The sequence below is a fragment of the Octopus sinensis genome, unplaced genomic scaffold, assembly GCF_006345805.1.
Source record: "Octopus sinensis unplaced genomic scaffold, ASM634580v1 Contig07822, whole genome shotgun sequence".
NCBI lineage: Eukaryota > Metazoa > Mollusca > Cephalopoda > Octopoda > Octopodidae > Octopus > Octopus sinensis.
In genome coordinates, this window is record NW_021830466.1 from 31,140 (window position 1) to 47,500 (window position 16,361).

The 16,361-nt window shown below is 43.5% G+C and overlaps 1 protein-coding gene across 2 annotated transcripts in view; it reads right to left on the reverse strand.

The window, feature by feature from the left end:
• Nucleotides 1-16,361, reverse strand: part of LOC115227855 (guanine nucleotide-binding protein G(i) subunit alpha-2) — a 43,444-nt gene that overhangs the window by 17,602 nt on the left and 9,481 nt on the right. For both annotated transcript variants that reach the window (XR_004997148.1, XM_029798568.2), the window contains exon 3: nt 12,311-12,576. Coding sequence is in view for 1 of the 2 variants with exons in the window: in XM_029798568.2 (XP_029654428.1) it covers nt 12,311-12,576 (266 nt within the window). In the remaining variant the exon portion in view is untranslated. The remainder of the gene's footprint in view (nt 1-12,310; nt 12,577-16,361) is intronic.

Below are 16,361 nucleotides of genomic sequence, written 5' to 3' on the forward strand. Positions count from 1 at the left end.
TAGAATGAGTAGTGGGCTTACAAAGAATAAGTCCTGTGGTCGATTTGCTCGACTAAAGGTGGTGCTCCAGCATGGCCGCAGTCAAATGACTGAAGCAAATAAAAGAATCTTTCAATACACAGTCTCTCTCTCTCTCTCTCTCTCAGTTTCTCTCTCTTTATATATATCTATCCATATATTGTTCATTCTCCCTCTCTTCCTCTCTCTCTTTGTATGTGCCTCTACATTGTTCTCTCTGTACACCAACCTTCATATTGCTCCATCTCTCTTTACCCTTTCTCTCAATGTGTATCTCTCTGTCCATGTGCCTCTCTTCGTATATATCACTCCCTCTTTTTCTCTTCCTCTCCCTTTCTGTACATCTCCCTCTCCCCCTCTAACTATTTCTGCGATTGACCATCTCTCTCATTCTCACCCACTTTCTCCCTTAACGCCTTCCTCTTCTCTCTACCACCCTTTCTATGTGTATTTCTATCTCGAAATATAACTTATTTTCTCCTTCCCTCTCTCCCTCCCTCCCTCCCTCCCTCCCTCTATCTATCTATCTATCTATCTATCTATCTATCTATCTATCTATCTATCTATCTATCTATCTATCTATCTATCTATCTGTCTGTCTGCCTGTCTGCCTGTCTCTCCGCAAACCCACTCGTCAGTCATCCGTGTCTCTGTTTCACCCTTCTCTCTACAACAACGACGATGACGGCGACGACCACCAAAACCACCGCCACCACTACCACCACTACCATCAACAACAACAACAACATCGACATCGACACAATACACCCCCGCCGCCGCCGCCATCGCAGCCGCTACCTTACCACATCACACCCAGAGTGTCTCTGACGTCACAATGACATCAGAGCAGAACAGCAATTGACATCTAATTCCATTTTCTGAATGGGAAACTGCAAGGTCGATAAGGCGGTGGGTGCGTGGTGGTGGCGGTGGTGGTACTTGGATAGTTATGACGATGACGAAGTAGAAGGTGCGCGTGCGCGCGATAACGTACATGTGTGTGTTGGTGGTGGTGGTGGTGGTAGAGGCAGTAGTAGTAGTAGCGGTGGTGATGATGTTTACAGTTGCTATTGTAGTAATTATTCTATAGTTGTAGACGTTCGTAATGAGTGCGTCTGTCCGTGAAGCGCGGAGGAAGGCGCGCGCGCGCGTGTGTGAATATGGAGAGATACATGTGTATGTTAGCAGTTGTGGGTGTGTGTGTGTGTTTATGTTTATGCTTGTATTCATAATTACACACATATATATATGTATATGTATGTGCATACATACATATATACATACATGAATACACTCGCGCTCGCACATACACACACGTACCACATATCGTTGCATTGGAGATTCTTGTGTATTGCAAGGAATTATACATACATACACACATACATCATACATACATACAAACATACATACACACATACATCATACATACATACAAACATACATACACACATACATACATACATACACACATACATCATACATACATACAAACATACATACACACATACATACATACATACATACACACATACATCATACATACATACATACATACATCATACATACATACACACATTCATACATACATACACACATACATACATACATACATACATACATACATACATACACACATACATACATACATACATACATACATACATGTATACATACATACACGTAAGTATAGATACCTTGAATACATTTTCTGACGTTTGCTTTGTGTGTGTGTGTTTGTGTGTGTGTGTGTGTGTGTTGTGTGTGTGTGTGTGTGTGTGTGTGTGTGTGTGTGTGTGTGTGTGCATGTTCGTTTTTTGTGCACCTGTTTCTATTTGTCTGTAAACGTGTTTGAATGCGTATTTTTCTGTTTCTCTCACTACTTGTTTCAGTCATTTGACTGCGGCCATGCTGGAGCACCGCCTTTAGTCGAGCAAATCGACCCCGGGACTTATTCTTTGTAAGCCCAGTACTTATTCTATCTGTCTCTTTTGCCGAACCGCTAAGTGACGGGGACGTAAACACACCAGCATCGGCTGTCAAGCAATGCTAGGGGGACAAACACAGACACACATACATATATATATATATACATATATACGACAGGCTTCTTTCAGTTTCCGTCTACCAAATCCACTCACAAGGCATTGGTCGGCCCGGGGCTATAGCAGAAGACACTTGCCCAAGATGCCGCGCAGTGGGACTGAACCCGGAACCATGTGGTTGGTTAGCAAGTTACTTACCACGCAGCCACTCCTGCGTATATGTACGTTTGTGTATAAACCTGTTTGGTTGTCTATCTGTATGCCATGTGATGAAATGTAATGCATACATACGTGTATGTATGTATGTATGTATGTATGTATGTATGTATGTATGTATGCATGTACGCGTGCATGTATGTGAGGAGATATGTTTGTGTATGTATGTGTGTATATATGTATGTATGTATGTATGAATGTGTGTGTGTATGCATGTGTATGTGTGCATATATGTATTTAATTATGTATGTATGAATGCTTGTGTATGCATGTGTGTATATGTGTGTATGTACGTATGTATATCTGTATGTATCTAATTACGTATATGTGTGTATGTATGTATGTTTGTGTATGTATATACGTAGTATGCATGTATGTATGTGTATGCGTGCATGTATGTATGTGTGTGTGTGTGTATGTGTGTATGCGTGTATGTTCCCTTTTATTTTTAATTAGATGAAATCTTTCTATAAGAAAGGAGCTGGTTAGAAATATATCCTGTAAGCGGAACAGTAGAAATATACGAGACTTTTCTCAAGTTGCATTATTTTTATCTCCTTCTTAGTGATGAAGCTGTGTAAGCTTCATCACTAAGAAGGAGATAAAAATAATGCAACTTCAGAAAAGTCTCGTATATTTCTACTGTTCCGCTTACAGGATATATTTCTAATGTGTGCCTTGTTAACGGGTTGATTTCTTTATCTGAAAACTCTAGCTTTTCCAGCTGGGGTATATAGGCACCAAATCATGAACACCAGTTATTGGTATGAATCTGAATTTATAATTTGACGATACAATCGGAAGGGATCGAAACAGTTGTCCGTAGTTATGCTCTTCCTCTTTAATTTTTGAAGTCATACATACATACATGCACACATACATAATGCATACATACGTACATACACACATACATACATATATACATACACGCACATGTACATACATACATGCATACATACATACACACATACACACATACATACCTACATACCTACATACATACATACATACTTACATAATACACACACATGTACACATACATAATGCATACATACATACGTATATACACACGCACATACATATATACATACACGCACACGTACATACATACATGCATACATACATGGTGATTGCTCCATCTTCACAAGAGGATTTCTGTCTCCTTGCATTTTCTTTTCGTCAATGGCGTTTCTGACTTTCCTTCCATGACCTCTCAGATGACTGTTCAATCCTGTTACAGATCTGCATGTTTTAAAGAATAGGTGACAGCCGAAAGTTCTAACTTTCTGTGCGCTTCCAATGGTTTTGGTCTGCCCATGTCACCCTCTTCTATCGCCATAGGACTATCAGAAGGTGGGATGACAAACGAGGTAGCTATAAAGAGACAGCTGTACGTCACAGGATCATCGTGATCAACGCTTGTACAATCTAGTGAGAGGCCAGATTGAGACGACCAATAATCACATGAAATCACATGTTTTACATCAGATTGTCGTTCTCCTAGACAGTTACTATGACAACATCTAGGGGTCCACGCACTCCCACTAGTTTTACTGAGTACCCTGGCACCAATCAGGGGTATTTCTGCATCCCCGCGCTCAGATGGAATGTCATCGCATATAGTAGTTAATCATGAGCTGGTAACAATGAATAGTACCAGTAATTTCAGAGGGCCAGACTTGTCACATTCTATGTTATGCTGCATCATCCCGAGAACTATGTTAAGAGTACACGTGTCTGAGGAGTGCTCAACCACTAGCACGTTAATTTCATGAGAAGGCTGATCCGTTGATCGGATCAGCTAACCCTCGTCGCTCTAAGCGACAGAGTACCAGTTGCGATGTCTTCTTCTTCTTCTTCTTCTTCTTCTTCTTCCGATCAGGACTCACGCCATTAGCCACAAAGAATAATCTCTAATTCGAGCCTACTCTAAGCTACTAAGAATGCATGTGGCAACTTGAAGATCCACCATCCACACGCGATAGACTGGCGGTTGCACGGGGTTCAAAAGTTACGTTGTTATCCTCATTCCGTAAACGGGTGGAGAGCTGAACCATCCTGGGGTACAGAGAATTCGCAACCTAGACTAGGGTCTGAAAGTTTACAACACCATAGTGGGTTACACCATGGTTCTTCTGCTTTGTGACAGAAGTAGGAAGAAAGAGTGAGAGAAAGTTGTGGTGAAAGAGTACAGCAGGGTTCACCACCCCTCCCCCGCCAGAGCCTCGTGGAGCTTAAGTGTTTTTGCTCAATAAACACTCACAATGTCCGGTCCGGGAATCGAAACCGCGTTATTACGACCGCGAGTCCGCTGCCCTAACTACTGGGCCATTGCGCCTCCACTGATGTTGTTGCTTAGTCACCAGGTCTTTACAATAAGCCATTCGAGCCCAGACTATTTGCTCTTTTCCCAAATGCATGAAATCCCATACAGTATTATACATAGTGTCTTTTGCTACGAGAGTAAGATGTAATATGAGGGAGGTTTAACTACTATTTCGAATGACACTGTAGACACACCATCGTCAACAGTGTATGCTCACACTATCTATCTATCTATCTATAATATATATATATATATATATTTATATATTGTTTTATCAGTTTTAGCCCATAGCTGTCGCCATGCCGTTATGCTACAATGATATATATATACACATAAATGCATAAGTATACATACATACATGTATATATAAGTATATAAATGTGTGCGTGTATGCGTGTATGTGAGTGTGTGTGTATATGGTGTGTGGAGGTGTGTATGTGCGTGTGGGCGGGAGTGTTGTTTCCGTGTTACTACCAAGAGGTGGGCGGTGGCAAGACAGAACTAAATGCCGAAGCAGAATGCAAATAATAAATATACTGATAATAGGAATGTATTGAGCTCACACAAAGAAGCCAGTTATTGTCGGCAAGCCCATAGCTTCAGGCTTCTGGTGGTGGTGTAAGCAGGAAACAAAAATAATTTTATAAAGAGAAGAAATGATCAATTTATGGTTTAAACCAGAAATTGGAATATTGAATTCTTTGAGATTTATTGGTTTAAGTACAGCATTGTTCATGTTGATGGAAGTGGCATCAAGTTGTGATGTTGGAAGCACATGCTCTCACATAAAATTGTCTGAGTGTGAGTGAGTGTGTATGTGAGTGAGTGTGTGTGTGTGTGTGTGTGTGTGTGTGTGTGTGTGTGTGTGTTGTGTGTGTGTATCGATATACTCTTTTACTCTTTTACTTGTTTCAGGACTAATTCTTTGTAAGCCTAGTACTTATTCTATCGGTCTCTTTTTGCCGAATTGCTGAGTTACGGGGACGTAAACACACCAGCATCGGTTGTCAGGCGATGTTGGGCGTACAAACACAGACATACACACACACACACACACACACACACACACATATGTATATATATACATATATACGACGGGCTTCTTTCAGTTTCCGTCTACCAAATCCACTCACAAGTCTTTGGTCGGTCTGAGGCAATAGTAGAAGGCACTTGCTCAAGGTTCCACGCAGTGGGACTGAACCCGGTAATAGTAATAATAATGAGAGGGATTCTTTGGGGTTTGAATAATTCACCTCTGGAAACATGGGTGGTTCGTTCAACATCCTTAAACAACCCTTATTCAGGGACCTTTTGAGCGGGATGAGTTACTCGACCAGAAGAAAATTCTAACTGGGCCCCACCTGCAAGGTCATGTGCTGTTTATCTTGATATGAGATCACCATGTCGCGCACATATGGTTGTGATGCATTTGCCTAGTGTACCCTATCAGACAGACGGGTAGTCATGATGGGTATACTGGGCTTCGTATATTTTACCCCAGTGTCACTTTGATGGCATGTACTGCTCTCTCACTCAATAATAATAATAATAATAATAATAATAATAATAATAATAATATAATAATAATAATGAATAATAATAATCCTTTCTACCAAAGGCACAAGACCTGAAATTTGGAGGAGAGGACTAGTCGATACATCGACCCCAGTGTTTCACACTGGTACTTAATTTGTCGACCGCGAAAAGATGAAGCTAAGGTTATACATACATACATACATACATACATACATACATATTATATATATATATATATATATATATATATTATATATATATATATATATATATATATATAATTTTAATCCAACGGGAAAACAAAAAACAACAATGGAACAATTACAGTATTATTTTAATAGGCGCTCGTGGAAATATGGAAGCAGGAAGGTATGACGTTTCGAGCGGAGCTCTTCGTCGGAAACATAAAGAAGGAAGAGAGAGGAAAGAAAGATCCAAAGCGGGCAACAGGAGATGGAGAAAAAAACGACTGGTGTTTACGAGTTACACATGGTGAAAGGCGGAAGTTTACGATAACAAGAGCAAAGTAGGTTTTTAAAGCCAAAAGAGTGGAGACAGGGTTGGTAACGCAACAGATGTGTGTGTATGTGTGAGTGTGTGCGTGTGCGTGTGTGTATGTGTGAGTGTGTGCGTGTGCGTGTGTGTATGTGTGAGTGTGTGCGTGTGCGTGTGTGTATGTGTATGTGAGGCGAGATAAAAAAACAAAAAATATATGTATGTGTTAGTGTGTGCGTCTGTGTGTAGGCGTGTGAGGTAGGGCGAGACAGTAGTAGGCATAGCAGACAGTGGTCAGTAGTAAGAAAAAGAAGGAAGGAGGAAGGGAGGGAGGGGAAGGGGTGGGGGCGTATGTAGCGTGCCAGCGTGTGTTGAGTAGTAGTGTGTGTGTGTGTCCAGTGTCGTGGTAGTATTAATGGCGAGTAGATTGAATGTGTGTAAGAGTAATGTATATATTTAAGCAATGTGTGTGTGTGAGTGGGTGTGTATATGTGTGCGCGTGTGTGTAACAAAAAAGGGGGGGGTTAAGGAAAAAGGACTCCAGCTGAGGGGAAGATGGAAGAGTGGTCCCGCGGAGACGGGCGTGGGAAAACCCAACGACAAGCGACGGTCCCAGGAACGAGCGGGAGGTCTCGTCGGGTCCAAGAGCGAGGTGCATGCAGCGCGTATGCGTGCGCGAACCGGCGCAAGCGCGTGTGTGCGCGCGCGCCTGCGAGTATGCGCGTACGTATGTATGTGTGTGGATGTGTGAGTGTGTCTGTGTGTATGTCTGGGTGTCAGTGTGTCCGATGAATGTATGTGAGTATGTGTGTATATATGTGTGTGCATAGATGTATGTCCGTGTGTGTGTGTGTGTGTATGTGTATGAGTGTGTATGTATGTACGTGTGGGTGTGTGGAAGTGTGTGTATGTGCATGTGTGTGCGCGTACATACAGGTGTGTGAGTGAGTGTGTGTGTGTGTGTATGTATGTGTGAGTGTGTATGTATATGTGTGTAGGATGCATGTATGTGTATGGGTGTATGTATGTGTGTATGTATGTATGTGTACGTGCGTGTGTGTGTGTGTATGCGTGTAGGTGTGCGCGTGTGCATGCATGCATGCATGTGCGTATGTGTGTGTGTGTGCATGTGTGTGGGTATATGTATGTGCGTATATGTGTGTGTATGTGCGTACATGTGTGTGTGTGTATGCATGTGTGTGTATGTAGGTGTGTAGGCGTGTTGTGTATAGGTGTATGTATGTAAGTATGTATGGTGTGTCCGTGTATGTGTGTGTATGTATGCGTGTGTATGTAGGTGTGTGGGCGTGTGTATATAGGTGTATGTATGTATCTGGGTGTGTCCGTGCATGTTTGTGGTTGTATGTATGCATGTGTATGTAGGTGTGTGTGTACGTGTGTAATGTATGTGTGTATGCGTGTGTGTGCGTGTGTATGCGTGCGTGCGTGTGTGTATGTAGGTGCGTATGTATGTGTGTGGGAGTGTAGGTGTGTGTGTGCGCGTGCGTGTTTATGTTGGTGTGTGCGTATGTGAGTGTGAGTGTATGGGTGTTTGTCATGCATGTGTGTGCGCGTGCAGGCGAGTGTGTGTGTAAGTATGTGTGTGTGTATGTTTGTGTGAGTGTGTATGTGTGTATGTCTGTGTGTATGTATGTGCGTATAGGAGTATGTAGGTATGTGTGTGTGCGTATGTGTGTGTATGTGTATGTGTGTGTGTTTATGTATGTGTGTATGTATGTGTGTAGGCGTGTGTGTGTAGATGTATGTATGTATGGGTGTGTGTCTGTGTGTGTTTGTGTGTGTGTGTAGGTAGGTGTGTGTGTCTGAGTGAGGGTATGGCTGTGTAGGTGTGTGTGTGTATGAATGTAAGTGTGTGTGTGTACAAGTGTAATATATGTATGTAGGTGTGTGTGTGTGTGTATGTGTACGTGTGCGTGTGTATGAGTGTGTGTGTATGCGTGTGAGTGTGAGTGTATGGGTGTATGTCTGTGTGTGTGTATGTCTGAAGTAGGTATGTGTGTGTGTATGTATGTACGTGTGTGTGTGTGCGGGTATGTGTGTGTGTGTGTGTATGTGTGTGTGTGAGTAGGTGTGCGTGTATGTATGTGTGTAGGGATGCATGCGAGTGTGTGGGTATGTATGCATACATACGCACGCGCACATCCGAAGCAAGCCCACACACACGAAGCGCGCTCATGCACACAACGCACAAGCAACACAACGCAAGCCCATGGGGCCGACCAAGCCCCCAGCGCGCGCCAAGGCGCGCGAGCGCAAAGGCCCTCGAACGCCCCGCTACGCGGGAACCGAGGATCCATCAGCCAAAACCGGAAAGCAGAAAAGAGGGGGGGGGGGTGCTGCCTGAATGCAAAAAGGTGTATGTGTGTGTGCATTCAGTGTAAGGGTGTGCATGTGTGGGTATGTATGTATGTGTGTGCCTACATGTATGTGTGCATGTGTGTGTGTGTGAAGTATGTACGTGCGGTGTGTGTGTGTGAGTGTGTGTGTATGTATGTGCGTATGTATGTGTGTATGTATGTGTGTATGTATGTCTGTGTGTGTGTGTGTATGTATGTGTGTGTGTATGTGCATGTTGGTTTGTATGTTAGTGTGTGCATGTATGTCTATAAGTGTGTGTGATTAAATGTGTGAATGTATGTACGTAGATGGGTCTACGTATGTGTGTGTGTGAACAGGCGTGTGGGAGGTAGGTAGGTGTGTGTGTGTGGGTGGTGTATCCGGGAAACAAAAAAAAAAAAAGAAGCGGATCTCAAGAGGAGGGCTGTGTTAAGTCCGTGTGGGGTAGTAGTTTGTAGGGTGAAGATGTAGCGTTGCTCCAAGTGGAGCCTGGAAAGTGGGCGACCATTGTTGGGGGCGAGACCAAACACTGAGATGTCATCTAGGGAATGGCCGGCCGAGCGGAAGTGGCGTGCGACGGGAGAAAAAGAGTGTAGGCGAACGTCCCTCAAATGTTCAGTGAAACGGTCGGACAACCGGCGTCCCGTCTGTCCTACATACAGCATCCCGCATAGGTTGCATTTAATGCAGTAAATAGGCCAGACGAGGTGCACGTAAAAGAGTGCCTAATGCGTACAGTATGCTGGTTGGAGCCGGTGACAGCGGTGGTGTTGGTGATGAAGGGGCAGTGTTGCAGCGGGATCTAGAGCAAGGGAATGATCCGTGTGGGGCTGAGGGGGAAGGAGAGAGGGTGCTGTGGACCAGGAGGTCACGCAGATTGCGGGCTCGTTTGAAGGAGGACAGGGGTGGGTTAGGGAAAATAGGGCGGGTGGTGGGATCAAGCTGGAGGCGACGGAAGGCACGTAGTATCTTGCGACGAAGGGGTAGGGTAGAGGGGTGGAAAAGGAGGGGGAAGGGGTGCGGTTGGGGGGTGGGCGGGGGGAAGGAGACAGGGCGGTAGTGCGGTCGATGCGACGGGCGCGGGTGAGGGCTCGTTTGGTGTGGAAGGGGTGGGAGGAAGAGAAGTTGAGATAGAGGTGGGAATCCGTAGGTTTAAAGAAGGCGGTGGTGGTGAGAGAGTTGGAGGGGTGATCGATGCGGAGAGAGATGTCAAGGAAGTTGACAGAGGTGTTGGAGATGGTGGAGGTGAATTGAAGAGAGGGGTGAAAGTTGGAAAGGAAAGAGATGAATTGGCAGAGAAGTTCACGGGAAAGGGAGGTGGCACCTACGCAGTCGGCGATATAGCGACCGTATAGTTCGGGGGTCGGCCCAGAGAACTGGGAGAACACTTGGGCCTCAATGTAGCCAAGAAAGAGATTGGCGAAATTGGGGCCCATCCTAGTTCCCATCGCGACCCCGGACACCTGTTGGTACGTTTCCCCGGCGAACGTGAAGCAATTGAGGGTGAGGACGTGCTCAGCCAAACGGAGAAGGGTGGGGGTGCTGGGGGTGGGGTCGGGACGACGGTCGAGGAAGTGTTGGAGGGCTAGGAGACCGTCATTGTGGGGAATCACTGTGTACAGGGATTTTACATCTAAAGTGAAGAGGAGGTGTGAGGGGCTGGAAGGGAAGGAAAAGGAATTGAAGAGACGGAGGGCGTGGTTGGTGTCGTGTATGTGGGATGGGAGGGCTGCGACTAAGGGGGACAGGATGCGGTCGAGGTATAGGGAGATGAGTTCAGTGGGGCAATTACAGGCAGAGACTATGGGACGGCCAGGATTAGAGGGTTTATGGATCTTGGGAAGGAAGTAGATGGTGGAGGTGCGGGGTGTGCGGACGATGAGGTTGGTGGCGGTGGGGGGGGAGAGCGGAGGAGGAGATGAGGTCGCGGATGGTGGAGGACACTCGCTGTTGGTAAGAGGAGGTGGGATCGGAGGGGAGGAGGCGATAGAAGAGGGGATTTTGAAGCTGGTTGAGCGCTTCCTCCCTGTATAGGTCCGCGCGCCACACTACCACTGCCCCGCCTTTGTCCGCCGGTTTGATGACAATGTCATTACGTCGGCGGAGGTGGCGAAGGGCAATGGATTCGGCCCGAGTGAGGTTGGCTCGGCGGGGTCTTGGTTCAAAGTTGAAACGGTGGACCAAAGCGTTGCAGTCATGTACAAACGAATCTAGGCTACTGAAAAGGCCTGGGGGCGGCGTCCAGATGGATGGACGACGCCCCAGCTCCAAAAGGCAATCCTGATTGTTGTGACGCTGCGGGGACGCGTGGTAGTATGCGCAAAGTTTGAGGCGGCGCAGGAACAGGTTGACATATATATATATATACATATATATATATATATACTAGCAGTATTGCCCGGCGTTGCTCGGGTTTGTAAGGGAAATAACTATATAAGCATTTTAGAGATGTAAAGTATTATAGCCATCTCAATATGGCTAACCACAAAGGGGGGGGGGTTACTGTAGCTTTTTACGTTCTGAGATTTAATAATAAATTTTTAGAGAGTTACTTCCCTTATATATGCAAAAAATGCATTAAAAATGGGGAAAATTGATGGTAAATTTTTTTTTAAATCGTAGACTCATCGTAGATGCGCGCTAATACCCAGAAGGGCTCGATATGAATCACGACTATAAGATACCCGGTTTTGGTTAAACTGCACCGCAAAATGTGGGAGTAGTTAGGAATCTAAATCGTAGGAGACAGACAGCACACAACCTCACTTTTATATATAAAGATATATATATTTTCTATGAAAAAGAATGGTGCAATCAAGACAATTGGAAGCGCATTGTGACCAGCGGTGTATAACATCATCTGATGGTCTGGCTGATCTTGCGTGATATATATATCATATATTTTGTGTGTCATCTCATTTTTTTTTCTTTGAGTAGAAGACGTTGCATGCGACTGGTCTCCACTTACACAAGTAAAAAGACTAACGCTCATGAGTCGAATGTTTTTCCCATCATTATGACCTGGAACCCGGCACTCTGCTATTTCTACCACTGAAAAGGAGAAAAGAGAAAGGGAGCGAGAGGGAGATAGAGGGAGAGAAAAAAGAGAGAAGGAGAGAGGTGTGAAAGAGAAGAGATAGGGAGGTGGAGAGAGAGGAGGAAAGAGAAGAGATAGGGAGGGAGAGAGAGAAGAGAGGGAGAGAGGGGGATGAAGGATAGAGAGAAAAGAGAAGGGGAGAAAGAAGACAGAGAGACAGAGAGAAAGGGGAAGGGAGAGAGGTAGAGAGAGAAAGAGAAAGTGCTATTTCGTTGAACTTACTATTCTTCAGAATAGGGCAGGAATATTTCATTGTCGGGGTCGTTGAGATTCTTGTAACATTCTTGAACGCCTGGGTCTAGCCAAACCTGCAGGATTAAGAAAATGTCTGGTTTCTCGTAATGACAGTAAAAGTTCGAGAGACGTCGTGGTCGAGCGGGGAATAAGTTTGTATTGTTGTGGTCGAAGTGAGTGCCATCTTCCTCAACTGTATGAAGTAACAAGGCCCTGATTCGTGGATATTTCTTCTCAAACTCACTCACCGTTTCCTGTAATGACAAAGGTAAAAAAAAAAAAAAGACAATTTGTGAAAGGTGGACAGAAACAGAAAGAAAGAAAAATGAAACGAAAAAAGCAAAAATTTATATTTAAAAAAGCCGTCTAAAACTGAAATAAACTTTTAAAAAAGGAACTGAAGGAAAAAAAACGAAAAAAAAAACAAGGCATTGGAGGGGTGATGCATAACCCTGTGCGCGGATAAGCTTTTTTTTTTTCTTTTCTGCCCGCAAGGGGCTACACATAGAAGGGACAAACAAGGACAGACAAACGGATTAAGTTGATTATATCGACCCCAGTGCGTAACTGGTACTTATTTAATCGACCCCGAAAGGATGAAAGGTAAAGTCGACCTGGGCGGAATTTGAACTCGGAACGTAGCGGCAGACGAAATACCGTATTTGACGGCATATAGGACGCACTTTTTTTCAAAAACTTTGGCTCAAAAAATCGCCCTGCGTCTAATATGCGAAGTCAAGACCCTCCCGTAGGCTAATCTTCTCCCAGACGCTCACTAACCTAGCTTACGATAAGTATTTCTATCAAGATAAACAGCACATGACCTTGCAGGTGGGGCCCAGTTAGAATTTTCTTCAGGTTGAGTAGCCCATCCCGCTCAAACGGTACCTGAATAAGGGTTGCTTAAGGATGTTGAAAGAACCACCCATGTTTCCAGAGGTGAACTATTCAAACCCCAAAGAATCCCTCTCAACACATGGCTATGATGCTCCCCCACTACTTCTGCTCGTGATCAGAGATGCACATATCGTCAGCCACTAAGGGACATGCTCAGCTGGTTAAGGTCAAACAACTGACAAGCAAATCTGAGGTATTGAGCAGAATATTTGCTGTAGCCCATCTTTTATACCAAGACAAAACAATGTACATGATAACACTTCCAATCAGTTAAGATCAGAAGCCATGAGAGCCACTGCCTGGTACTGCATCAGGGCATTTATTATTATTATTATTATTATTATTATTATTATTATTATTATTATTATTTTATTATTATTATTACCAGTATTATTACTTTAAAATACGAATTATCGTAAAATTCAAAGCAATCTACCGTAAATTGTTAGGCTGCGATCCATGACACACGTTTACTAATATCACTGATCGGAACCCTAACTCGATGCCATCTGACGGTGAGGAGTAAAACTACGGAATGCACATGATCGTTGCGAGTTCGTGTATATACGGAGGTAGGTTGGATATCTTGGTACAACAAAGTTTATGATCATAACAAAACACACTACAACAGAACAAGCACCCTCACGGCTATGGCAGCAAAAAGATCAAGCTACAAGATCTCCTACAAACTATGAGTTGTAGATTATGCCAAGGAGCATGGAAATAGAGCAGCAGCAAGGGTTTTTGGGCCACCACCTACAGAAAAAATGATACGTGTCTGGCGACAGCAAGAAGAGCAGCTGATGAGAGCACAGAAAGGTAAACATAACCTTCGTTGCCCAGCCCCACATTGGCCAGAACTTGAGGATGATATAAAAACGTGGGTGCTTGATGAGAGAAACTCAGGGAGAAGTGTATCTACCAAAATGATAATTCATGAGGCCATGAGAGTAGCAGAACAACGAGGGATACAGAACTTTGCAGGAACAGAAGGTTGGTGTTACAGGTTTATGAAACGGAAGGGTTTATCAATGCGTACAAAAACATTCATTGCACAAAAAATGCCTGCTGATTATGAAGAAAAAATATTAGATTTTCATAGATTTGTTATAAATGCAAGAAAGAAAATTTGTTTTGAACTGGGCCAAATAGGGAATATGGACGAAGTTCCAATCACATTTGATGTACCATCCAACAGGACTGTGAGTGTCAAAGGGTCTAAAACGGTTTCGATAAAAACCACTGGCCACGCTTAAATACACTTTGACCTGCTGAAATAAGGGTGCGTCTAATATGCCAGTGCGTCTAATATGCCGTCAAATACGGTACCTATTTCATTATTACCCACAAGGGGCTAAACACAGAAGGGACAAACAAGGACAGACAAACGGATTAAGTCGATTATATCGACCCCAGTGCGTAACTGGTACTTATTTAATCGACCCCGAAAGGATGAAAGGCAAAGTCGACCTCGGCGGAATTTGAACTCAGAACGTAGCGACAGACGAAATACATCTAAGCATTTTGTCCGGCGTGCTAACGTTTCTGCCTGCTCTCCGCCTTGAAAAATTTGGTCCGGCGTGCTAACGTTTCTGGCAGCTCGCGCGCGGATAAGTTTTTTCTCAAATTATCCTGTGTGCACATAAATTCATTCGCAAAAAATCTGCACAGTCAAAACATTTTGATTCACCCATCCGCCAGTTTTGAAGATAATCAAACCAAATTTTCATCAATTTGACTCACTTATCCAGTGAGTATTTCTGCCAAATTTGGTGAAAATCCGTCCGGCTGTTTTTCAGTAATTTTGTAAACACAAAGATGAGTGACTACAATACATTGCTTTCGTTTACGCGCGCAAGGTAAATGTGAAACAGAAAATATCTTTAATCTTTTACTTGTTTCAGACAATAGATAGTGGCAATGCTGTAGCACCGCCTTGAAGAATCTTAGTCGCACGAATTGATCCCAGATCTTGTTTATTTGTTTATTTATGTTTTAGGGCCTGATGCTTATTCTATCGGTGTCTTTTCCGAGTTGTTAAGTTACGGGGATGTAACCACACCAACACCGGTTGTCAAGCAGTGGCGGCAGATAGACACAAACATAAAGACACACACACACCCATACATATATACAGAGGTTGGACAAAATTATGGAAACGCCTAATATCATAGTATCATAATTTTGAAATATCTATAAAACCGTCAAAAGCTTGTTTATTTTTATGATTTTTGATTTATTATTAGTATTGCTTAATATGTTTTGCTAAAATTGCTGTTTAATTTCAAATTTCACCAGAAAAAGGTAATTAAAATTCATTAAAATGACATATCTATCGGACTTTCAAAGAGGTCAAATTGTTGGTGCTCGTATGGCAGGCGCTAGCGTAGTGAAAACAGCCGAAATGTTTGGTGTATCAAGAAGTACTGTCTCGAAAGTAATGACAGCTTTTGAGAAGAGGGAAAAGCCTCCTCGTCGAAACAAATCTCCGGAAGAAAACCAAAACTTTCAGAGAGGGACCGTCAGACTCTTATGCAAACTGTAAGAAAAGATCACAAAAGTACAGCTCCCAAAATTACTGCAGAGGTTAATGACTACCTCGAGAACCCACAAAGCTGCACAAAGCCGGATTTCATGGGAGGGCTGTAATAAGAAAACCACTACTTTCAAAAACAAACATTGCGAAGCGTTTAGAGTGGAGTAAAAACCTACAGAATTGGTCTCTAGAGTAGTAGAAGAATGTTATTTTCTTAGAAGAGTCATCCTTTGCTTTATTTCCGAACACCGGCCGAGTATACGTGTGGAGATAGCCAAAAGAAGCATTTGACCCAGACTGCCTTCTTCCAACTGTTAAACATGGAGGAAGATCTGTGGTGAACTGGGGGGGGGGGGCTATATCTTAGAAATGGCAGAATTAATAGTCAAGACTATTTAAGCATTTTATCTGATCAAATTCATCATATGGTTGTGGAACTGTTTCCGGAGGGAAACGCAATCTTTCAGGATGATAATGCACCAATTCACATAGCTAAAGTTGTTACTGAATGGCATGAGGAACATTCTAGTGAAGTTGAACGTCTTATCTGGCCACCACAGCTCCCCAGATCCCAATATTATTGAACATTTATGGTGCATTTTAGAA